General features: G+C 47.6%; 1 protein-coding gene across 1 annotated transcript in view; it reads left to right on the top strand.

Moving 5' to 3' along the window:
• SYT17 (synaptotagmin 17) overlaps positions 1-24,921 on the top strand; it is a 32,811-nt gene that overhangs the window by 5,528 nt on the left and 2,362 nt on the right. The window contains exons 4-7 of the mRNA XM_015642355.1: positions 4,211-4,359; positions 4,778-5,397; positions 14,162-14,282; positions 14,951-15,106. Of these exons, the coding sequence (XP_015497841.1) occupies positions 4,211-4,359; positions 4,778-5,397; positions 14,162-14,282; positions 14,951-15,106 (1,046 nt within the window). The remainder of the gene's footprint in view (positions 1-4,210; positions 4,360-4,777; positions 5,398-14,161; positions 14,283-14,950; positions 15,107-24,921) is intronic.

The following is a 24,921-nucleotide window of genomic DNA, read 5'->3' as shown; positions in this document are numbered from 1 at the left end:
GGGCACTGAGGCACTCAGGTAATTTATCTACTCCTGTGTTTATGTGCTGTTACTCTGTGTCAGCTCTGGAAGGTTCCTGGCTTGGTGCTGCATGAAATAAATGTTCTCATGTTTAAATCACAGTCTTGTCCACACACTCCTTTGAATTCAGGCAGAACAGGATGGTAATTAATACTGAAGCAATAAAAATAGAGTCTTCAAGATGTGTTAGAGTGGTTTTTAAATGTGGAGCAGCATGTTTAAGAGTCTGATATATGCTCAGAAACAGATTCACCTGCAATTAATGGGGAATGGAAACAAAATCAATGCTAAATAGGAAAGCATCATGCACAGGAGAGCACAGTGATGAGGTTGCAGTATTGGACATGGAAAGATTGGTGCAGGAGCAATTACATCTTGGGAACAAGTAGCTGGGCTCGTGGTGAGAGGCAGATTCAGAGCTTATCTGGTGTGCTGAGCAGTGGAAGGGACATCCTGTGTGTTTTGGGGTGTGTAGTGATTGTACCAGGGTAGCTTTTGTCTCTTGGATTCTTCTGCCTGCCTGAAGGGGTGATGTGAGCACTGAAGCCCTGTGTGTATTATCTCAAATCTCAGATGTATGGTGGCTTTGCAGGTGAGTTGGACTTTGCCATGGGCAGAGAGCATGGAGACCTTTGGACTCATAAAATGCTCTCTCCAGCCTGTATTGTTTCCCCCTGGTCCTGCTCCATCTGAAAGCCCCTACAATAACTTCCTAGAATGGCCATAAACAGAGGACAACACTCTCTGGTAAAAAACAACCCAGGTCTTCAACCCTGTTGCACTTTATGCTTCACCTACAGATGCTCAGAAGGGTCCCTGTGACCCCAGCCCAGGCCATTTATCCATCTCTCCATCCAGCTCCAGGTGGTTTGGTGCAGTCAGGGTCTCCCTGTTCTGCTCTAGTGCTGAGAGGAGGTGAGTTCCCAGAGGTAAAGCCTGAGAGGGGCAGCAGGCACAAAAGAGAGGACACAGGAGAGAAGAAGCTTTGCTTTGCCAGGAGACCTGGGCACTGCCATGCCTTAGGGTCACTGAAGTCACCATCCCCTGTGACACAGTTGCAAACCTGTGGTCTCTGAGGATGTCTGCTGACACACATTGATGTATAAGTTGGAGATGAAGCTTTGATTGTCTGAAAATGCTCTGGGCTCCTCTAGAGCTGGCATGGACCCAGAGTGGTGCCAGGCAATGTGATAATGCTTTGTGCTTCCAGGGTGATTTTGCTGGAAAATGGTGAGGGAGCACAGAAATTATTTAAGTGAGGAGGACAGAGAGAACAGAGGAGATAGGGAGAAGCAGAGGACCCAAGGGGATGTGATTGGATCAATCCCAAGGGGACCCTACTCCTTGAGAGAAGAGGGGAAAGAAAATGAGCCTGTAGAGGAATAAGGGTCTGGAAGATGAAGATGAAAAAAAAATTAAAATTCAGGAGCCAGATTTGGTATATTTTGTTTGCTGGCGAGTAGGAGACCCAAGTTTTTTGTGTGCATGTTTAAGGTGGAAATGATCCCATGTTGACTCAGAATTCAGAAACCAAAGAATTCTGATCGTATATTTTTATATCTCTATATGTATTTTTGGATGTAGGGAATGATTTCTGGAGTAGATGCATGAGCAGAGTAAGAGTTTGGACTTGTTCTTAGAATAAGGTTTTTAATGTTTTTAAGTGTTCAGAGATTTGTGTATGCCAATTGGACCCTTCAGTATTTTTTATTTTTTTTAATCTTTATTTTTGAAGAAGGGGCTTTTGTATTTAGTGGAAACCCCTACAATGAAAAACAGGTTTGACATCGTCATATTTTGAATTTAGATGCATGCAATGAATTTGGGGACAAATCAATTTATTGTATTCCCTGCTTGCAGCCTGAAAGTGTTTTAAAAATAGATCTACATTTTCAGCTGAGATCTTTCCATCTTGCCTATTCTTCATGGGCCTGAGACACTGGTGTAGTGTAGGATGCAATTTGTGCCTTCCTCATCTTCCTACCCACTCCCCAGGGGAAATCTGTTTTTATGGTCCTCACTGGTGAATTAGCAAACACCAAAATGCCCATGGTTAATGACCCATCCTTTATATTTTGGCCCTAGGTTTTCCTTTTGGCAGCTCTGAGACACCTCATTGTCCTGGAAATTCAGGAGTGGACAATAAAGCTGCAAGTTTAAGCCCTTCCTCTTGGGAGAATATGAATTTTTCTCACTTTCTGAATTTTTTGCAGTCTCAGACCTTCCTGCAGTGAGCCCAGTTGCACTGACCTGAGTGCACATAACTGTGCACATTATTAACATAATAACTTCTTGTTATTTCATGGGGAGCACTTGCATCCTGGTCCTTGCAGAAATGGCCTGGGAATGAGGGTGGATGTTTGAGCTGCTTGTTATGGAATATTCTACACAAACCCCAAAGATAAACAGTGCACACTGTGAGACTGAATTGAAATCAGGACACGACTCCTCTTTCCAAAGGTTTGGATTAAACAGAAACAGAGCTGCTTTAACCAGAGCCAAAGTTTATTTGAGGAAAAATTATTGTGGCTCAGTAGCAATTTCCTTACTAAAGGTCATCTGTATGTTATTAACTCACTATTACGTTTACCCATTGTAGAACATCCTTAATGCCTCTCTTCCTGATTCCCTTTTCACCCTGCCTTTGTTGTGTGCATTTGCTTCTCAAACACAGGCATATCCAAATGCCACCTGTGATGGTTGTGTGGACCTGCATTTAGGCATGAAAAAGCTATTTGTGTTCCAAGTACTGATTATATATCAAACTGTATGGTTTGGACTGCCCTTAATGGGCTGCAGAGCTGTGCAAATATTGTACTCCCCTTTTAGCAGAGGGTTTGGTTTCGATTATTAACAGGTTTTCTTTTTTAGTATGGATGAGTTGTGTGAGTCTGACTTGGTGAAATTTGCATGGATCCTGCTGTGAACTTTGTGGGCTTGGATAAGAATTTCCAATTGGTTTTGGGGGTTTGTTTGTTTTTTTAATGCTTCTTTGGCTTTTCTGCAAGTTTACTGCTTTTTGCAGAATATATCACTTGCTCTGCTCCAGTCATTGGTTACTAATGAAAATGATTCAATATATTTCATTTATACCCAGCTGAGATGTGCACATAGAAAGGCTGGTTTGGAAGCAGAATTCACACAGAATTCCCCTTTGCTTTGCTCATTTTGTGCTGATGCTTTCCTTGTGATCTGGTGCTATTTTCTGTCTGGTGGCCTGGCTGTTTTGCAGGATGCTCCACACGTCATGTACCCATTGTGTGATTCCATTTCCATCGGCAGCACTCCCCTCTGAGCACACAGCTGCAGGCTTTACCTCCTGCAGTTGTTACTGTCTGCTCCTGCCCTTCTTTCAGTCAGAGCTGGGAGATCCTCACTTCTTTCAGGAGCCACTGCAGTGGTCATATCTTGGGGTTTTTAACCAGAATGCTGTTTTGTATAAAAACATTTAAACAAATTGAAAGGGGAGTTACATGTGGACTTGTCTATGATGCCAGCCTTCTGTGGAGGCTTCTCAAAGATGCTACAAAACTTGCTTTGTCATTTAGATACTGCCAACTTCCCTGCTCCCACCAAGATCCCTGGGCAGTAAAATTACTGTCTGCTGAGAATCACATCTGGTTTATAGAAGTGGATAAAAAGCAGCCAACTATTTAAAAAGGCATGCCAATAAATAGCAAATAATGAATTATGTCTGTAAGATCAAGTTTTGAAGTTTTACTGGCAAACCCACAATATTTTACCAGGACGTGTGTGGTAGGTTTGGGATATCTGAGCATTGTGATTTTCTGTTCGTTCCTAGTGAAGTTTGTGCTTCCAAACTGTAGCTATGAATTACAGCAGGCAGCTGCTGTTTGAGGTTTGTGGTTTGTGGGGTTTTGGTTTGATTTTTTTCCTTTGAGAGAAGTATAATATTTCTGATCAACATCTGAGTTATATGTGCCTTAGTGGCCCGTGTCATGCTCTAATACTGATAAAACTCTGTTTGAAAGACAGGCAGAAAGGTGAAGAATCTATTTTTTTCTCAAGTCAGTTGCTCAGCCTTTTGCTTGCCAGATAGATCAGGAGATATCCCACAGCATGGAGGGACGAGCACCCAAGATTAGCCCCAGAATGCCAGAACACGTCGTTTTTCTGTATATACTCCTTGTACTGGGTTGAATCATCCAAAGGTCTCTCATTATAACAGGATAAGCAGCCAAAATGAGGACAAAGATGGAGACTCTGATAATACAATCAGCGAGCTGCCTCCCACTCTTCAGGATGTTTCCCCTGACAGAAGGCGGTCGTCGTCAGATACATCACGGTCCACTTACAGCCTCACGCGGCGGATTTCAAGTAAGGTCGTCCTTCCAACATTAATGCAATTCTTGTGGGGGAGAAAAATCAAACTCTAGTGCTTGCTCTTTCATCTTTTAGACAGGGAACCAAGTCAAGTTGAAGTCAGATTGATTAAAATCTCATCCTACTTTGCGGAGGCACAGTGGAAGGGGCCAGCCCTGTTTTCCTTGCTGAAGCAGGAGCCCGGTGTTTGCAGGTGCAGATGGGCAGGGAGGGAGCAGTGCAGGCTGGCTCGTGGCCCAGCGTGGCACAGGGGGCTGTTCATTGCTGGCAGTGCAAGGGGGAGAGCCCCACTGTGGAGCCTGTGCTGGCATTGCACAGGCACAGAAAAGCTGTACCCAAAGAAGCTGAAGTGCACCTGTAATTGCTTCACTGGACTCTCTAACCAGCACATTGGTGTGTTTCTCTTGATCAGGTCTGGAGTCGAGGAGGCCGAGTTCTCCGCTAATTGACATCAAACCCATCGAGTTTGGAATAATAGGAGCTAAGAAAGAAATAGTTCAGCCAAGTATCCTGCGAAAAACCTACACCCCAGATGACTATTTTAGAAAATTTGAACCAAGGCTGTACTCTCTTGACTCAAACAGCGATGACATGGACTCCTTGACAGATGAGGAGATCTTGTCCAAGTACCAGCTGGGCATGCTGCATTTTAGCACACAGTACGATCTGTTGCATAATTATCTAATAGTGCGAGTCATTGAGGCTAAAGATCTGCCTCCTCCAATTTCTTACGATGGTGCAAGGCAAGACATGGCTCACTCCAACCCCTACGTGAAGATCTGCCTTCTTCCTGATCAGAAGAACTCCAAGCAGACCGGAGTGAAACGCAAAACGCAGAACCCAGTGTTTGAGGAGAGGTACACATTTGAAATCCCCTTTTTAGAAGCCCAGAGAAGAACTCTGCTTTTAACTGTAGTGGATTTTGACAAATTCTCACGCCATTGTGTTATTGGCAAGGTGTCAATGCCCTTGAGTGATGTAGACCTTGTGAAAGGTGGACACTGGTGGAAAGCCCTTGTGCCTAGTTCTCAGGTAACAGAATTTATCCAACTATTGCCACAGTTTTTCTTGCTGTTTTGGGGGGTTTTGTGCGTGTGTGGTTCCTTTGCCTGTTGGCAAGTAACGCTGTTTCTAATTAGTAATTGTCATTTTGTTAACACAGCATCTGCTGGGTTGGGATTATGTGGGCCTGTGACTGGTTTTATAACTAACAGTGTGAGGTAGAGGAGCTGTCTTCTGTAGTCATGAGCAAAGATCCTATGTCAGCTTAAACAAGAACAACCCAAGACTGTTCTGGAAGTCTGCACCTTAGGGAAGGTGTTTCTTGTCACTGCAGTGACCTGCATCCATTCTCAGGAATGCTGTAGCACTCTCCCAGCCAGGTCATTCCCGTGCTCTGAGGACACGAGGGGAACTGCTGGTGCCAGTTCAGTAATGATTTAGTTCAATAAAACATCTAGAAGATGGAATCTACCCAGATCTGTGACATAATGCATAAGCAACAATCTGCACAGGAGTAGATTTATTTTCATCAGATCACTGAAGGACCTAAATTTGCCACAAATACTTGTCTGATGCAAATGGGATGTTGCCTGCATTTGGGGCATTTCAGCCATCCAGTGGGATGGGAAGAGGAAATGCAGAGGGTCTGTGTGCTTTCACCTCTGTTCTCAGGAAAGGGCCAGCTCCTTGCCAGCCAGGTCTTTAAAGGGCTATTCACTGGAAAGATCTGAGCTTTGCAGCCAGGAATGGTGGTTACCTACCAATTTTGTCACTAGAGGTATCACCCGTGTAGCTAGAGGCATGGAACCCTGTGAAAAACCAAGGGAAGAACAGGGTGTGAGCAGCATCTCAAATGTTTGTACTAAGGACAGGAATATCACACGAGGTTGTCTCTCCCAGTTCCTTTCCAGCTCACAAATTTCAGGGAGTCTTTGCTGAATTAAACCCTGTTGGATAGTTCATGTTTGGTTTTTAGATGTTCACAAAGGGGTGCCATAGCCAGAGACACTAAATGGAATGAGCAGTAAATCATTTGTCTCAGGGCTGTCTTACATTGTGGGTTCAAGAGTCTCATTTGGAGTGGAAACTTCTGCTCAGACACTTGTGGAAGGGAAATACCCCAAGCAGTGTTTGGAGGTGAAGCTGGCTGGGGCTCTGTCTCTCCTTTGCCCCTCTGTGTGTGCAGAGGGCTGGGAGCACTTTCTTCTCTTGCTCAGACCTGCTGCTCTGTGTAAAGGGGAGGGAGATCAGGGCTCCAGGTAACTGCAGGAGAGCCAGCTGGATTTCCTGTGACAGGAGTGTTGTGGGACTAGCTTGAACAATGTTCAGGCAAAAAGGGAGGTTTTGGAAGTCGTGCACAAGTCAGAATCATGGGGTCCCTGAGTGTGTGTTTATGTAGGGCATGTCTTTGCATCCCATCATCCTCCCGTGGCTCCCACCATGCAGTTTTGCTTCTCCCCCTGCTCCCTACTTTTGCATGATAAACACTTCTCTGTGTTTTGCATCTCTTTATGAGTAACATGGATTCATTCCACAGCTAATACAGACCTTGATTAGAAAAGATCATCTCTGCCTTCATGTGCCAAACTTGGAGCCAGCTCTTCCTTTCCCCCTCTCCAAAGTTTCATTGAAAGCTGCTGCTGTTTTCAGCAGTGCTGTCTGCTTCACCAGCATTCAAGATAAATTATTTATGCAGAAGTTGGCATTTCTGATATTTATAAAAGGAAGGAGAAAGACAAAACTCCATTTGAATGCACAGGCTTAAAAGCCTTTTGCATTTGTCCCCCTGCTATCCTATGGAAAAACTTAGGCAAAAATTCCTCCACACTGTGCTCAGTAAAGTGGTCCTTTCGTACCTTTTTGCTGTTTTTACCTCAGCTGGCAGACTGCAACTGTAAAGGGATCAACAGTGCTTGGACAGAACATCCAGGGGAGATGTTTGGCATCATCTTCCCATATTTTCTAAATGGTAAAATTTTTAAAGTTCATTGAGTAAGGCATGTTTCATCTTAGTGGTGATTAAATTCACTGATCAAAGGGTTAAGAGAAAACCTGGAAGAAGTAAAACAATAAAGCTCGTTGCTTTGAAAAAATACATTTTAATGTCTTTCAATAACAGTGATGTTTGTGCTAGAAATTTCTGAGGGGTTTTTTAATACTAGTTGGAACCTTCTGCCTGTGGAATGATAGATTTGACATGTTGACAAGTTTTTTTATACTTCTCACTTTTTTGCTTGATTAGCTGAGGGACAGACAGCCTTTATCAGTTTCTTGTTGGATTGAACCTGAGCTTGCTGGAGTGTGCTTTGTGCTGAGAGATGGTGATAGACAGGGACAAAAAAAAAATATCTACGTGCAGTTGCATTTTATTTTGCAGAAGGTGTCCTTGGATCCTGGAGAGTGCCACAAACCACTGGGGTGCAGTTCTGATTGTCAGTCCAGGAAAATTTGCCAGTGTGGGTTGTCTGCCCTGGGCTGGGACACGGAGCAGCAGCTGGCAGCACCCCCACAGCCACAGGAGAAAAGGCTGAGGCAGGTGCTTGGAAAAGCAGTAACAGGAGGGAGAGAAACACAGACAGTCATAGACATGATATGTGAAGATGAAAGACACAAAATACGTGAACTTTTTTTTTAGCTGGAATTTATAGACAGAAACATCGTGAGCTGGGGAGAGATGGAGGAAAGTGAATCCAGATGGCAGGAGCTGTGGAGAAGTTTTCTCTCCATACTGGTGGGAGTGGGAGGGCAGCAGGCATTGTGAAAGAGCAGAGAAAGTGGCCAAATAACATGAGCTAAGATGAGCATCTGTTTTGCACTTGCTGTCTCCACCTGGAAGCCATTGACACAGAGCGTGCTGATAAAGTCAGGTGCCGAGTCCTTGTCCCACCATCACGTTGTCCCCTCATCCCAGAGCTGGAGCACTGCCTTAGTGCAGGGCTGTGCCAGCACCTGGGAGCTGCAATAGGTGGGGAAGGCCAGGAATCCTCTGGTGTGTGCAGAGTCAGCAGGGACAGCAAGCCTGTCCCAGGTGAGGCACGGTCCAGCTTCTACAGCCAGCAGCTCTGTTGGCTCCACGGGGAGCTGGAGCAAGATCAGCCCCTTAGGCCTGTGGGTGGCATGTGCAGCTCCTCATTGCTGGGGGATGTGTTCAGCAGCAGCTCGTGGGGCTGCTGTGGGGCTGCAGAGCACTGTGTGAGGAGGTGGCTGTGCAGCACTGTGGCAGCAGTGCCTGGCCAGAGAGCCCCAGCCCAGCTGGGCAGTGGGCTGTGCTCTCAGCCCCAGGAGCCACAGCTACCAACAACTCGGTGCCAAGCCTCAGGCAGAAGGCTCTACCTGCACACAAGCACTTTCTGAGCTTGGATCACACGTTTGGCATTCAGGGGGATGGAGCCCAAGGCAGAGGCATGGGGGAGCTGCTGCCCAATGCATCTTCTGAGGCAGCAGCTGAGCAGAAGGACTTACTCCTTGTGGAAAATGTCAGTGCAGGTATTGCCAAATTCTTTATCCTTGGTAATTCTGGGAGGCTTTCTCTTGCAGGGCAATTAATGCCTTTCTAACACGCAGTAGCTGCTCATGGAAAGGCTCTTGAGTCCAGTCCCCATAGGAACACTCTGCACTCCTTAAATATCCCCTGAAATGTGTGTGGCTTTGCTTAATTACCTTGAATGAAGTTGGCAGGCCTTGCTGTAGCTGGGCTCAGATTCGCATATTTCACCACTAAAACTAATTCTGAAGCACATGTTCAGGACCCCAAGTTTTATTGACATATGATTCATTTCTCTTTTGGCAGATTTGAGTGGGCAGGAATAAATGTTTTAGACCAGCAGTAATGAGAGCTTGGAGATCATTCTGCAAAAGAAGAAAAAAAAATTTCCTAGTTGTGGTGGGAAAATAGCATGAAATTCCTTCTTCCCTCAAATTAAGCCATTTTTATAGTAGAGGGAGTGTGTATTGGACTTGCTTTTTTATCTTCATACTATGAGTGCACTAGAATGACCTGTCAGTTCTGATGTTCAGGATGGTACGAGGTGGTTGTGTGGGGCCACGTTTGCTCATTGGGTGGATGTTAAAATCACCCTGGAAGTTGACCTGTGGCCAGTGGAGGAGATGCCCTGGGCAAAGCCTGGCAGAGGGCAGGATACCCCCACCCTGCAGGTCACTGGAGTTAGAACTGTGATGGGATGCTGTGATGGATGTTTGTCCATCATGATAACAACATTTTTAGCTCTTAATCTTTGGTTTGTTTTCATATTTTGGCTTGTGCTGTTCTATCTTCTTCAGTTTCATTCTGTATATTTGTTTTTCCTCAGCTCCATTTCAGAGGTTTCTTCCCCTCTTTCCTTTTTGCGTCTTTAAAGCTGCAGCACTGAAAAGCTTTTCTTCTTGGCTGTTCTTTCTTTATCCTTATCTGTCTTCTTGGTCACCTCATCCTTTGCCCTCAGCACTGTTCACTTCTTGCCCTTCCTGCAGAGGACTGGGATGCTGGGGGTGTATTTTGTGGAGGAGGATCCCAGAGGAGAGGCTGTTTGGCTCCAGGAGCAGGACCTCTCCGTAGGAGATCTTCTTCCCAAAGCTTTTTGCAAAACAGAGGCTTTGTCATGGCCTTTCAAACTAATGCAAAGACAATTTGACTTTAGAAGGGATTCTGTGACTCTCTTCATCACACATCCAGTTGGTGTCAGTTATGTAGGAAATTCTGCTCCTATTCATTGGTAAGTCTATTTTTTTCTCAGGTTCTGGTCCTTAATAGTTCAACCTTCCCAAAACAATGACAGTGTCACGGGGTGCTGTAGAAAACCTGTTAGAGCAAACTGTTCTAAACTATCGGTTTTCTGTTGTGCCTGGAGGTACCAACACAGATAACCTTGAGGAGGAAAATCAATCTGAAACTTCATTAGGAGCAATGCATAGATGTCAGTGCTGATGTAATGTGCTCTGGTTCCTGTTGGGAAGGGTTTCAGCTGCAGAATTTTGCTGGTGTTGTAGCAATGCACAAGGAACAGTCTGGGGGGCTGTGAGGAAGGAATTACCTGGTCCAAACAAGATGTGCGAATGGCATTAATTTAAAGCTCATCTTCCTTCGGAGGAACCTCTTTGTGTTTCAGAGATGACAGAAAAGAACAGACAAAAATTCTGGTTCAAAATTTCTGGGTTGAGCCCAGGCAGTAACTGGAGAAGGTTCTGGATCACAGGCGAGCCCAAGGCAAATCCAAGCTGGCAGTGTGATATAGCCAGGAGTGAAATGTTAATCAGAGCTTCAGGAGTCTCAGACATCCCAGACTCGGTGTCACTTCGGCATCTCATCAAACAGGAAATTGCTTTTCCAGGGTCATCTGGGATCTCGGCAGAATCAGCTCGTCATCAGCATAATAATGGCAGCTGAAATGATGCCTTAGCACGGGTGCTGGGGGCACCTCTGCACGCTTCTGCTGCGAGCAGAACATTGAAGGCAAAGCCAACAGCACTGTCGTTTCCTGATGGAAAGACCTAGGAAACGTGAAATTCGGGTACTTCCTTGCCCTGCGGTGAGCGGTGTGCCAGTGGCACCTCCTGTGCACGAACTCACATCCCCTGTTCTCAGCTCCTCCACCAGCCCGAGTCTGGGGATGCCCCAGGGTGAGACAGAAGAAAGGTTCTGAGTCTCCTCGGGATGCTCTGGGCACGGGCTGGGCTCGGGCTCTGCCTCTGGCAGCACAGAGCTGTTTCCGAGCTGTGCCTGAGCAAAGGGAGCCATGGCATGGGCTTGTGGGGACCTGAATCCTCCTGCCTTGTACCTCAGGGTACAACAGGGCAGCCCGGGGGCCCGGGGCTCCTGTGTGGACTGCGGCAGGTGACCGGCACAGCACAGGGCTGCTGGGCGTGGGGCCACTGATCCATTGTCCTGTGTGCTCCACATCCCCTGAGGCCCCGGGACACCGTGTGAATGCTTCCCAGATCCTCGTGGCTGAGCTAGAGGTAATGCATTTATAACATCAGAGGCAGCCGGCTGCTGGCATTCAGTGCCTTGGAAAGGCTGAGTCACGGTCCGGGGAGGTGAGCTGGCCGGGAATGTGGGCTTCCTTCTGGAAACACCTCCTCCTCCTCCTCCTCCTCCTCCTCCTCCTGCTGCTGCTGCTGCTGCTGCTCTGCCTGCGGAGGGGATGCTCTTCCCTGCTGCCTCTGAGCTCAGCCCTCCTGCCCTGGCACTGGGGCAGGGGCTCTGTGTTCCCTCCCTCAAAATGATTAACACAAATCTGGGCACTCTTGAGAAGCATGAACTGGCAGAAGGTGCTAGTGAGATTTGGGAGATTCAGCTTCATCTGGGACTGATTAAAGCTACTCTGCATGTCATCGATGGATCACTCTTCTAGGATATATCATTTTATATCTCTTCGTACTCAAATTTAAGCCTGGATAGCCAAAAAGGTTTTTCTAGAGGCTCCAAAATCCCCATTAGACTAGGTCCTACAGTAAATTAGGTCCTGCCTTTACCTGTGGAAGGCTGGGTGGGTTGGGCAGCAGTGTGATGGCTACACTGGAGTGGCTCCTTCCATAATCCCTGCAGGGACAATGGGATGTGGTTCTCCTGCCAGTGCCTCAGTGGGTGTTACAGATCCAGCCTGACAGTCAGTGTACAGCACTGGGCTTTTTTTTTCTCCCTTTTTTTGGTAAATGGATCATGAATGCAAATGAATTGGAATCATGGAGATTTGCCTTCCCTTGCTGAGCTCCATGGCTCCTCTTTGGCCCAGGGAAATGTCTTATTTCCTGCAGTTCTTGGATAAGGTCAACAGGTTCCATCAATGGACAACTCCACAAGTAATTACCCCAAATCTTAATGCAGATTTCCAGCACTCTAAGCCAGAGGTGACTGGAAAGGTCCTACATCACTGCCCCATGCCAGCCTGCCACCTGGCAGTGCCAGAGGTTTGGTATTTGCAGCTGGAGATGTTTGTCTCTCCCCAGCAGGTAATAAAATCACTGAACAGTTTCCTAATTTGCACTGTCCAAATGCACCTGAATTTCTAGGAGTTTAAGCCTGAATGGAACCAGCAGTGAATGCAAGTGGAAGTAGAACTGTGTCTGTTAAAAATGTTGTTTATATGTTATAAAAAACAAGCTGGGGTGGAGGGCTGCCTTGTGTGGCTCCTGTTGAGGGCAGTGGTGGTGTGGGCACTTTGATGCTTCCATCCTGTCCTGATAATAGGATTAAAAATCACTGGCTGTTCTTGATGATAAACGTGTCTGCAGGCACAGACCTGAGAGGAGCATTTTTGGGCAAAATCTAATGAAAGATGATAGTTTAAATCAATTAGATGGTGTTTAGACCATGTTGGATGTGAGACTCTGAGATCCTTACCTTGTGCAATCACAGGGCACCACGGTGTGTGGTGTATGGCTTGGCCTTGCCAGAGTTGTGAGTATTGTGTGCATATTGGGTCAGGCTTGTACTGGGGAGTGGCTTTCTGATGGAAAGAACTTAGAACATCATATATTGAAGAGCCCTGTGATGTGGGAGCTGGCACAGGTTGATGAAAGAGAGGTGCCTTCTGGGTGGAATACTGTAGCAACAAAAGAAAATGCATGTGGTAAATGTGAGTGTGGATGCTGTGGAGTCACTGTACTGCCCCACAGGATGCTGTGACAAAAGGATTTTGAGTTAAGAAATCAGATGCTTTTCCTGGTTGGGTTTCCCAGCAGCCCCAGCCTCAGTTTCCCTGAGCCACTGATGTCTTTGGCAGGGAATGTGCCTCGTGTGCTGGCCCATCTGCTGATGAACCTGGTTCTTTGGGTCAGTTCAGGCTGTGACTATTCTGAGAGCCTTTTACTTTACTGTCTACCCACAGTCTCTGGTTTCTGTAATCTAATATTTCAGGCAGTGGTAAAGATATTTAAGCCTTTTGTTATGATATATGCAATACCACTGCAGCTCCTTTTCCTCTTGGGAAGGGCTCTAACCCCTGATCTAGGTTGGTTTTGGACTGTTTGACTATTTGGGATGAAGCCCTAGCTCTGCACTCTGTGGACCTGACTCTAGGCAGATGGATCAATTCCCTGGGCTGGCTGGGGTGTTTTCAGTCTCCAGAGTTGTTTCAGTGTATGTGTTTTGCATTTAACAGTCAGAGCCTCTCAGAGCCAGGCCAGGGCAAGGGGGAGAGGTTATTTTAAACCCTCACATCTGAGGAGCAGTGATGTGAGCTCTCCAGCTCTTTAATTAGTAGTTTTAAGCATCATTAAGTGAAAGGAGAAGATATGATGGCAGAACAGCTGTCCTGATGTGGAGCTGTGGCCATGGTGCAGGCTGGTGAGCAGCAAGGGCACACTCAGGCTGTGCCATGGTCTCTGGGAGATGCCAAGGGAAGGTCTCTGAGCTGTGTGACCCAGGGATGCATTAACCATGGCTGAGCTTCCCAAATGGCTGGTGTGGTCCATGGGGGCTGGGGAGGAAAGAGAATGTCTTCTCCAGTGGGCCTGTGTTCTGCACATTGGTAAGATCAGAACTACCTGGAACCATTAAAAATGGAGCAGGTAGAAGCTACTGACCTTGTACCCCTGCCTCCTTCTCGGCCCTCTTTGCATGGCTGCTGGGAAGCTGGTGAAGGATTGGTGATTAGAGAAGGATCTTCACTTGGGGATAGTTTCTTTCTTGTTTCCGCTTAGCACGAGCTACCACCAGATGGTTCTTGGTTGCAGTTCAGAGCGTGACTAAAATTCATTTTTCAGGCACTTAGACAAATGGGATTTATTTAATTTCTCTCCCTTCCCTTCCCCTCTGAGCTCTGTTCTAAATCTCCACATTCTCTTTTCCCTGCAGAATGAAGTGGAGCTGGGAGAGCTGCTGTTGTCACTAAACTACCTACCAAGTGCAGGAAGGCTGAACGTGGACATCATTAGAGCAAAACAGCTTCTTCAGACAGACATGAGCCAAGGTTCAGGTAAAGGGCAGTGCATTTCTCACGTTACTCATGCACAGATTATGTGTGCCTTTAAAGCAGATCAGTGAGGCTGCAATTTGTGGGGGACCCAGGGGGATTTGATGCTCAGCTCCTGTTAATACAAAGCCCTGGATGTCCTTTTGTCTGTGTAGACAACAATATTGGGAGTGTTTGGAGTGCTCACCCTGAGATACAATGGAGGGTTTGCCAAATTTAAGGTAAAGGTCTCTGAGCCAGGCTGAGGTGAGGAACCAGGAGCTGTGACCCCCCTGTGCTGTGTTGTGTAAGGCAGCCTGTGGACATTGCTCCCTGCTGGCTCTGCCCACTCTGCCTGGGAACTGCTTTGTGCCTCTGTCCTCAGGTGGTTCTCCCATGTTCCTGCCCCAGCCTCTGCTGCTGCCAGAATAGTGGCATTTTCCAAAAAGAACAGTATGCTTGGTCTCTGTCAAGGCTGACATTAACTGTGGTTTTGGCAGGGACTGTTTTTAATCCAGCTGCCTGGCTTTTGTCCCCACTGGATATCTGGCAGCAGTGTGGGGGTACAGGTCCCAGCCATTCCAAAGGCCATTTCCAGCACAGTCCATCCCTGTGGTGCCCAGCCCTCATGAACAGGGGTGCTGGCTCGTGATCCCCATAACACAGGGCCTGTGCTTTGTGCTTTTTGCCAGATCCCTTTGTGAAAATTCAGCTTGTTCACGGATTAAAATTAACAAAAACCAAGAAGACCTCCTGCATGCGGGGCACGATAGATCCCTTCTACAACGAGTCCTTCAGCTTCAAGGTTCCACAGGAAGAGCTGGAGAATGCCAGCCTGGTGTTCACAGGTAATTGTGGTGGTGCTACCGGCTTGGCACAGTCGTGGTTGGCTCTGAGGTGAGCACAGCAGCAGCTGTGGGGCTGCAGGACACTGCTTGTCCCACCCTACAAGGGGTGTCCATCACTGGGGTCTCCTGGTGAGTTTAATTAGCATGGGCTGTCCCCAACAGGGGCTGTCCCCAACACTGCCACCCAACCATTGGACCTGGCTGGGAGTCAGTCCTGTGCTTAACTGGTCCCATTTGAAACTCTTCTGTGCAGAGGAAGAGGAGGAGCATTGATTTCCCTTCTCAGTGGCACCCAGCCTGGGCATAAAGTCAAGCCTGAGAAGAATGGGAGAACAGGAGTGAAGAATCACAGAGCCTAAGCACTGGCAAAACAACCCCTGGTACTGAGGTGGTTTGCTGGTGAGAGGATGCCCCTAAAGGCATCCACATTGACCTCAGCTGCTCTGTAAGCAGGGCTTGCTCGTGCCTTGGTTTCTGAAGGGCTGGGACCCAGTGGCAAACCCTGCATGGCACAGCTGAGATGGACCCAGGTACAGACCACAGAACCTGGGGGCCACGAGCAGGCTCAGAGCTGAGCTCACCTGAGAGCTTTGTCAGCACTGGAGATGCTTGGCTGGGATGGGAATTTTTATTTGTAAGCAGTTTCTGAATCTCCTATATTTGCCCTCAAGGCATGAAGACAGGCAGTAGAGCCTTGTGCTGTGAGCAGGAGTGGCAGAGCACAGGGATGGTCCTGGCTGGGCTGCAGTCCTAGGCCAGGGACCTGCTGGGGCTGATGGCATTCTCTGCCTTTTCCCACTGTAAAAGTCCTGAGCAGGGCTGCAGGGACCCCTGTGAAGGAAGGGAGGGGGTTCCTCCCCTGCCATGACCTCACCCTATGGAGCTGTGGAGCTCAGGCACCACCAGGAGCAGGATCAGAGGGGCTGGGTGGTGGGGCCCACACTCTCTTAACACATCAGGCTCTCATGCTTCACCAACACTTTTTTTGACAACTTTCCACCCATTGCCCATCATTTCTTTTGATGAAAAAAATCTGCTTCTGAAAGGATGTATTTTGAAGTATTTTTAAATTTTACTTTTTACATGGAAGATACAGGTGTCAAAGCTGGTTCAAGGAGGCTTATTCCATCCCATTAGTTTGTTTTCAAACATGTTATAACAAAAAGTGATGCTGATTAGCAATTTAAATTTTGCCCTTCATGCTCAGAAATTTCCTCAGCAAAACACCTATAATTAATCACTGCTTTGCATGCATGTCACCCTGACTGTACCTTGCATGTGCAGTGATGAATTTGTTCTTGGAAGCTTCCATCAGCTGGTCTTGTGACAGGTGTGAATCACTTGGTTCTGTTTTCCCATTTTCCTGCTGGAAGCAGAAAAGGCAAACAGAGTAGCAGCTCTCTGCAGCTGGGAGGGTGAGGGGAACACTCTGCTCCTCACCACAGTGAATGAAGTTAGGATTAATGAGTGGATCTCTGAGTATTTTTTTTTCCTGTGCAAAGGGGTGTATTCCCAAATGAGCCAGTGGGAAGCTGGCTGATTCATCACCTATGTCACGCAGTCGGATTTCAGCGCCGAGCCTCGTAAGCGAGGCTTCATTCTCTAAGTGACATATTGCTTGCTTTGGATGTTTCAATAAATAACCCCTGGGCAGAAATGTCCCCAGCAGCTCTGGAGCTGGGAAGGAACGTGCAGAGCCTTGGGAGGAGCGGTGGGGCCGGGTTCCCCTGGCTGCTCTTGGGCTGGAGGGTGAGGGACAGCGTGGGCACTGCCTGGGCTCCCTGCTGGTGCCTCGGCTGTGCTGGGACCCTCTGCTGTGAGAGCTGGGCTTGGTGGAGCCAGCAGAGAGCTGGAGGCAGGGGCTCTGGTGATGTTATTGTGTGTACAGCCTTCTGCTGGGTCAGTGCCCGCACTGTCTGCCACAAGGACCTCTGGAGCAGGGAGTGTGATGGTGGTGAAATGCTGAGACACATTCAGTGTTCATCCAAGTGACAGACTGACTCCTGCTGTTGGTGGAGGTGTGTCCCCAACAGGGAGTGCAGCACCAGTTTATTCCTGTGGGGATCTGCAGAAATGAGTTTCTGAAGTTCTGGGAAGGGGGTTGTGCTGTTCCCCACAAATCTCCCTCTTGGCACCTTACAGTATTATGCAGCTTAAAAACTCATGAAGGGCTTTGGGATCTTCTGTTAAAAGATAACCAAGAGCAAATGTTTGGCAGTTTGGGTATCTTGCTGTGAGGAGCTCTGTTTTGCATCACTGCATAGCAGGGGTGTAGTTTTGTTTAGTTGGTTTTTTAACTTAGGTGCTTTGGGGTTCTTTTTTGCTGCAGTGGTGGTTCTTTCTGTTGTGTGGGGTTTTTTTAGAATTTTTTTTGTTTCTTTTCTCTTCTAATCCACATCTCTAGTCCATTAGGTCAGTTAATTAAATTTGCTGTTGAGTCAAAGTCCAATTGAGAAGCAAAATAATCCTGCTTGAAGGGTGGGTGATGATGCTTTGAACGGAGAGAGAGAGAGCTGTAAAAGCAGTCATGGGAGCCAGAAGTGAGTATGTCTTCAATAATTTAAAGGAACCTTTATTGTGGCTTCGTATTTTGGACCCAGTCTGCAGCTGTCTTTACATTGGCTTGGCTTCACTGGAAAGCCCTGGAACTCTGCCAGTTCCCATCAGCTGGGGCTCCTGGCTCCCAGTGGGGCTGGTACCACACTGCAGAGTAAGGCACTACCCAGACAAAGTAAGATTAATTTTGTTTTCCCCCCTGTGTGTTTTATTCCTGTGCATCTTGACTCAAGCTGTCTGTGTTCAGTGCGCTCTGGTATGGATTTCTCAGTGCTCTGCTGTGACTTAGCAAGGCTTGTGTGTGCAAACAGTGAAGACATAGGGTAAAGCACCATCCCTGCTTTCCTGGTGGTGCTCTGGAGAGCTGAACTCCAGACCAAACTCAGGGCTGAAGCACAGCTGGGTTTGGAGAGGGGTCCTGGGTGCCTCCAAGGTGATGTGCACAGGAAGAGCTCTGTGTTAGCCAGGGTTGGAGGAGCGGGTGATCGGGCTGGTTCTTTGATCTTTCTTCCTCCTGAGGCATATAAAGATTCAGTACTGCAAATTATTGGCATTTACAGACCAAAATGCTTCTCCTTCCACACTGGTGCAGGACACCTTGTACCAGCTGTCTTCCTGCCTTCCCCTCTGTCCCTTCCTGAGGTGCTTACTGGAGCTGTCACTGACCCACATGTCCCGGTTCAGTGCCCAAAATGAGGTGGGGTGAGCTCTGGTGGAAATGTCCTCTCCAGGAAAAAGCATCCAGGGTCAGGATTGCTGCTGCAAGTATTCTGTTAGCAGCTTCTCCCCAAAAGAGGCTGAAACCAGGAAAGGCACTGATACTCATAACAAGTTTATTGTCCTACAAAAAAACCCCAACAAGATGAGTGAGGCAACAGCTGGTGGAGAGAATGTTTGATTTTCATTTACTTCATCAAACATGTTGTCTAGGTAATGAGCAGCCATATACATATTGTAACAGAAATGCACTCTTTTGGGTGGTTCTTTTTTCCATTTTCTGGGTTTTTTTTTGGCAACCTGACACATATCCCCCATGTGCCATCTTCTGCTTGAGTGCAGGCAAATCATGGGCTCTCCTCCTACAGAGAATGGGGCAAGCTCTGAAAGGCTGGGTGTTCTCCTAACACATACACCTATGAACAAAGGTGTTAGTTACTCTGTCTGATGGCAAGGTGGAGTTTGGCCCCAACGTCAGCGTTGGCAGCTGCTGCCCAAGGTCATTTCCATGAAGAAAAAAGAGTATTTGAGATGGAACTGCAGCCCCTGTGCCAGGGAGGGCTGGATGATGGGCACCCAGAGACCCTGTGCTCTACCCTGTGGGGGATTTTGGGCTGTCCTCTAAATCTCAGCCTGTCAGAAAGCTTGGGCTGTGCAGCAGGAGGGCAGACAACACCTGAAACCTGAGCACTGCAGTATTTTGTTAATGATTATAATATTGTTAATAACAATCGTCAGTAATGCTGTTTGCACTGCAGTAAAGCCCAGATGGCCCAATAAAAACCAGCAGCACTCCAGGGCAGGCTGTGTCTCAGTGACTCCTCAGCATCCTTTCATCACTTACAGTGATGAGGACAACCTTCATCACTCACAGTTAGGGGATATTTGTCTCCCTGAGGTCCTTGTGGTGACTGTGTGTCTTTCTCCATTTAAGTCAGCTCTGGGACATGTTTTCATGGCAGGATCTTTTGTGACACAAGCAGAGTCCACAAAGAGAGAGAAATCATCTTCATGCTTTGGGTACTCTGTGCAATTGTAGAGGTAAAATGGCTTTGCCTTCTGCCCTGGCTGAAAGTGTACGTGAGCTGGGGCAGCACAGGGGGATGGTGTTGGATGGAGGGCAGTGCTGGGGCTCACCCCACTGCCCCATTCCTGTGTAGAGGGTGGGTCAGGGTGTGCTTGCTGGAAAAATGGACTTCAATATGTGAGTGACCTGCACTGCTGACATCTTCACAGTCAGTCCTGGTGAGGGTACAGCTCACAGGCACTCTGTCTTCTGCCAGGATTTGGTGATACTCCTCACTTTCCAATATGTTTTAAAAATTGCCAGTGTCTCTGCTTTCTGTAAAGATTTAGAACCAATTTTTCCTTTTTTTAATTTTTTCTTTTTAGTTTTTTTTTCATTTGTGTTTGTTTGTTTGTTTGTTGGGGGTTTTTCTGAGTATTTTTTTTTTCCTGAGAGAGTGTTGAGACTTTGCAGACCTGTACCTGTGGTTCAAAGGCTACAGCAGAGGGGTCCTGCCAATGCCATCAGCCACCTCCATGCACCAAGTCTCCAGACCCCTGGATAATGCTTTATTCCAGGGCTCTAATTAACTCCCAGTTAATAGGCAGTACTTGATTAAAATAACAGATTGCTGCTCAATAGCAGTATACCTAGTTCCTCTGTTGGCTCATTTTCCCTTGGCCTTTTGGAAAATATGGGGGCCATTTGATGAAGTATTTTTAAAGGGAAAAAAAGTAATTGTGGTGTAGTTTTGGGTATTGGGTTGTTTTCACTGAAATGTTTTCTTTTTGGAGCAATGCTGCCGTAGAGAGATAGAGAGGCTTTTTCGTGGTATTTTTTTAATTAACAGACTGATTTCCAAATGTCCCAATTAGCTGAGCAGGCTGAAGGCTGATAAAATTTTTGTCCCGAGGCATTTCCATAAATATGTCTGAATTTTGATTTCCCTGGCTTTGTGGAAGTATGACCTTGAGATACCAGCATCACCTCTAGCTGCTGTTTGCAGGGGTGGAAACCACCATGTGTCTGGAGTCGTCACAGATCTACATTTTTGACTTGCTCATCTCTCCTTCCTCCTGTTGCTTTTGCTTTCCCACATGCATTTCCAACAAACATTCAGGCACTTTGTCTTTTGTACACAGATATAGGGAAGAAATCTTCTCTAATATATGAGTCAAATTAAACTGTTCTTTTCCCATGCTGGAATGCAGGAGGAGGAAATTGTTTCTCTTTTGAAATACTATCATGGTGGGCACCATAACATCTCTGAGATGGACGGATAATTGGACAACTCAGTGCTAGAAAATTGTTTTTTGTCATCTGTTGGACATGTCTTTTGGAAGTATTGGACTGTCTGTATATTTCCCATATGTGGAGCTCAGAAGCACAATCCAGTCCCTGATTAAACATGTGCAATCCTATCTTATCCAAAGGAGAAAAAATGGGAAAAAAAGCCCCACTGATGTCAGCACTGTTTTTTCTGGTCATTTATACCTGTTTAATTTAGATCAGAATTTGGCCTTTGTGTCTGGTGTTACAAAACACTCCATTAATTTATGCAGCAGACACCATATGGTCCATGCCCAGGTCTGGGGAGAGCAGTGAGCTCCTGGCTGGTGCCTCCTGCCCTCCCAGGCCTTCTCCTGCCCTGGTGTCCTGCAGGTCCTGGGAGGACACTGGGAGAGGGCTGGGGGACATGTGCTGGCAGGGGAGACCCCTGAAGCCCAGCCTGCCTGGCACAGCCTCCTGACAGTGGCTCTGTGCACATTTCCAGAGGTACAAATCCCCTTTGGGAGGAGAAGGGGCCCCAGTGCTCTCCATTCCCAGTCCCCTCTGTGACCTGCTGGGCTCCATGGCAGGTGCTGCTGGTCAGCCTGGAGCAGATGATAGCAGAGGGCCGGTCAGAGATGCTGAGTGAGGTCCTGCAGGCTCAATCCTGCCTTGGGGTCACTCAGGGAAGATGCTCTGGGGTTGGATTTGGCTTTTTGCAGCAGACTGACAGCTTTAACGAGGAGGAGCGAAACACCATTAATCAGGGTGAGAGCAACAAGATGCTGACGCTTCCTGATCCGATCTGTTGCTTGCTTAGAAGGCAAAATTAGATTCATCAAGTGGCCTGACTTAGTTAATAAATCTACTGCATCTGATGTGGCAGAAACTGCCTGTTCTGTAGTTCTCTGGAATCTTTTGATAATCTTTTTCCCCTAAAGAAAGGAGCAGACTCTCCTCTCTCCAGGCTGATGACGGGTGCTTGCTCCTTTTGCCAGGCACCTTAATTTAAGCAGTGTCACGGCTCTCCTGCCCTCAGCCCTTCATCTTGTTTGGCTCATGCTGGAGTGAAAGGAAATGTTCAAATGTCTTGCAGTGCCATAATCTGCCTGTGTATCAAATGAAGAAAAGTCTGGGTGGCAGGAGCTGCTGTGGGCAGCAGAGCAGTGTCTGGAGGTGGAATGCCTGTGCCTGGCCGTGGCTGTCACAGGAGATGGATGATGCAGAGGCTGCCTCCCTGCATGGCTGTCCCTGCCTATGTTTGCAGGTGCTGTGTGGCACTGGAGCCTCTTCCTGTGAGGTGTGTAAATGTGCACCAAGCCATCTGAGTGCTTTCTTGCATCTGGGGCTCACAGTGCAGAGAAGTAAGAGGCAATTTGAGAGAAAAGGGGAGCTGGAAGTGGAGAAAGCCAGCCACAGATATTCCTTTTCAGTATCCTCTGGGCTGTTGGGATAGATGCATCCAGCCCTTTATTCCAGTTTCCCCCAATGAGGTAATTTCATGAGGTGTCATCCCTGCATGCCCTTGAGCTCTCGGCAAGACACACTTGTGCATTTGCACTTTCCCTGCACCCTGCATCCCTGCTGGCTGCAGCAGGACTTGCCCTGCCTGAGAGCAGACCATGATTAGGCAAACACCTGGTTTGGGGTGCAGGGAGCCCCAGCCAGAGCACAGGGGCTGCCCTGGTGGGAGGTTTGCAGAGTCTCTTGGTGTGGCCATGTACTCCAGTAGTCCCTGTTCCCTCTGGAGCTGGGCAGGTGCAGCCAGTGCAGGCAGTAGTCACACAGAGGAGGGCTGGAAAGAGTTTAATGTGCCCATCAGACCCTGATGGAGATTAAACTGATAAATGGGAAACCACGGCATCTTCTCCCGTGCTTTTCTCTCCTCTCTACTGAATATGACAGGCCATGCTCGAGGAGCAAGGGACAGGCTTTGGGCCGTGACCTCCTCAGTGTGCATCATTAGCCCAGCTGCTGCTGCTCCTTGTGGCACCTCTTTGTGCTAAACAGCCTTTTAACATTGGTGTCAAGCAGTTCAGAAGCAGTTTTCAGTTCTGCTTAAGCTGGCAGCTCAGCCCCACTGGCTGGGGCTGGGCACAGGAAGGGCTGGATGCTGGCCACTGGCTGCTGTCTGAATGGGCAGGTGTGTGAAGGGGGCACTTTCTGAGGCCTCACCAAGTGCTGGGGCTGAATGAGAAGTGCTGGAAGTGCTGATGGGTCAGTTCCAACAGGGTTGTGGCTCTGCCAGAAAATCCACACAGTTTGTGTGGAATTGGCTCCAGTGCAGGTGGGACTGCAGCCGTGGTGTGTCACTGTGTGCAGAAGCAGAGGGCTCTGGCACAGGCTGCTGCTCCAGCTCTGCAGGGCTCTCCTGCTCCAAGGGCTCCCAGGTCTCCCCACGGATGCTGCATCAGCAGTCACCTTCCAGCCAGGCAGGGGCCAGCCCCAGAGTGGAGTAAGCACCCAGCTCAGCTTGTCTGGAGCAGCTGTGGCTGTGGGGTGTGCCTGAGCAGCGCTGCTCGCTGCAGAATGTGCAGCAAGGCTGTGCTGGTGCTGCTTCTGCAGGGCTTGGAGCAGGCTGAAGGCTCAGACCTGAGTACAGCAGGGCTGGTGCTTGTTGGTGCTCAAGGAAATGGTTCTTGTCCTGCTTGAGAAATGATTGCTGCATGCACAGGAGGACTGGGGAGATGCTCTCCCTCCCCATGTCAGGATGGGAGCACCAGTCTCTGCTTCCAGCTGCTCACCTGGGCCTGTGGGCTCCTACCATTCTCTTTCCCAAGCTGTTCTTGAAGTGCTGGTGGCAGCAAAAGGGAAAATGGTGCTCCTGAATGTGAGCAAAGGAAAGGTTTTATTTTCTCAATGTGAGCTCCAGCCTCTTCTTGGGTAAGGTGCATTCCACAGCTCGGTGAGCTCAGCCATCAGCAGATTGCTCAGCAAATCCTGGCCATTTAGCTGTTAGCCTCCCAGAAAGGCATGTCCTTGAGTTTAAAAGGCTTCTGAACTGAAGGGTAAAGCTGAATTTCTGGCACACAAAGACCTCTCATCTTTCTCAAAGCTGCTGTGGTGAAGCTGTGAGTTTGTAAACCTGAGGTCAGTCTAGTGCTACCTCTTATGGTCTATGTGTGAATAAGCATTTGGCCTTGGAAAATGTCTTCCCTGTTCCTCAGCAATAATTCTCTGTGCTATCTACAGTAGTTAATGATAGAAGCAACAATGCTTGTATAATTAGCCCATTAATACCCCAAAGGACTCAGCATGCTAATTACCTGACACAATGCGATTAGCAAGTTGCATTACTAGAATTCAAAATACTTGGATCAACAGTAGAATAACAGGTGCCCTTAGTTAGCACACCTGCTTGTTTTACAGTCCTGGCATGAAGTATTTTTGAAGAATTGGTATGCCTGGGGTACTTCTCCACTGTTAATTTATCCTGTGATTAATTGATGGCCTGTAAGGCTTCTTGGTTTAAATTACTTGGTACTGTCTCCCAGGATTAGGCTTCATCTTCCTTCATTTTTCCAAATTAAAAAAACCCAAAACCACCAAAACCAAAAAAAAACCCACAAAAACAAACAAAAAAGAAAAAACCATCCTATTGAAAATTTTGGTTTTGGGGTATTTTTATGTGGTTTTATCACAATATTTGATTTCTGTAGGCTAATAAATCATAGCAAAACATTTAGTATAGTCCTGCTAGCTACACCTGTGATTCATTGCCTTGCAGAACTCGTTAATAACCCTGACAGGCTGTGTATTAGTTGGAGATGGATGGCTTAGTATTCCTGACTGTGTCCTCAGAAGGTGGCCTTTCCAAAAAACACCAGCCTGGCCTCTTGACAGGGGCACTTGCTTGGCAACACGTCCTGATGCCATCAGCCCTAGATAACTGATGGTGACAGGCACAAGAGATGCAGTCTTCCTGCTGGGGTGGTAAGACCCAGATCATTTCTAAATGTCATTTGAAGATAGACTTAGAGGGCTCTGAGTTGCAGGGTAGATTTTTTTTAGAGCAATTATTTGAACAAATTACTTGGGCAATGGAAGGTTTGCTGTCACCTAAAATATCCACAGGTAATTTGGTGAGCAGAAGCATCTCTGCCCATAAACTGTGTGTGTCAGGGCTGTCAGGAGGGATAAAGTGAGATGTAAGCTGGCACTGCTCAGTTTCAGGACTGCACTGGCAGGTGGTGCCTGAGTTTCCCAGAGCAAGATCCCAGACTGGTGCAGAGGAGAGGAACCAGCCTTTGCAGAGTGTGCAGAAGGC

The sequence above is a fragment of the Parus major genome, chromosome 14, assembly GCF_001522545.3.
Source record: "Parus major isolate Abel chromosome 14, Parus_major1.1, whole genome shotgun sequence".
Taxonomy (NCBI): Eukaryota; Metazoa; Chordata; class Aves; order Passeriformes; family Paridae; genus Parus; species Parus major.
The sequence above is the reverse complement of the archived record's forward strand: the minus strand, read 5'-3'. Positions and strand labels throughout refer to the sequence as shown.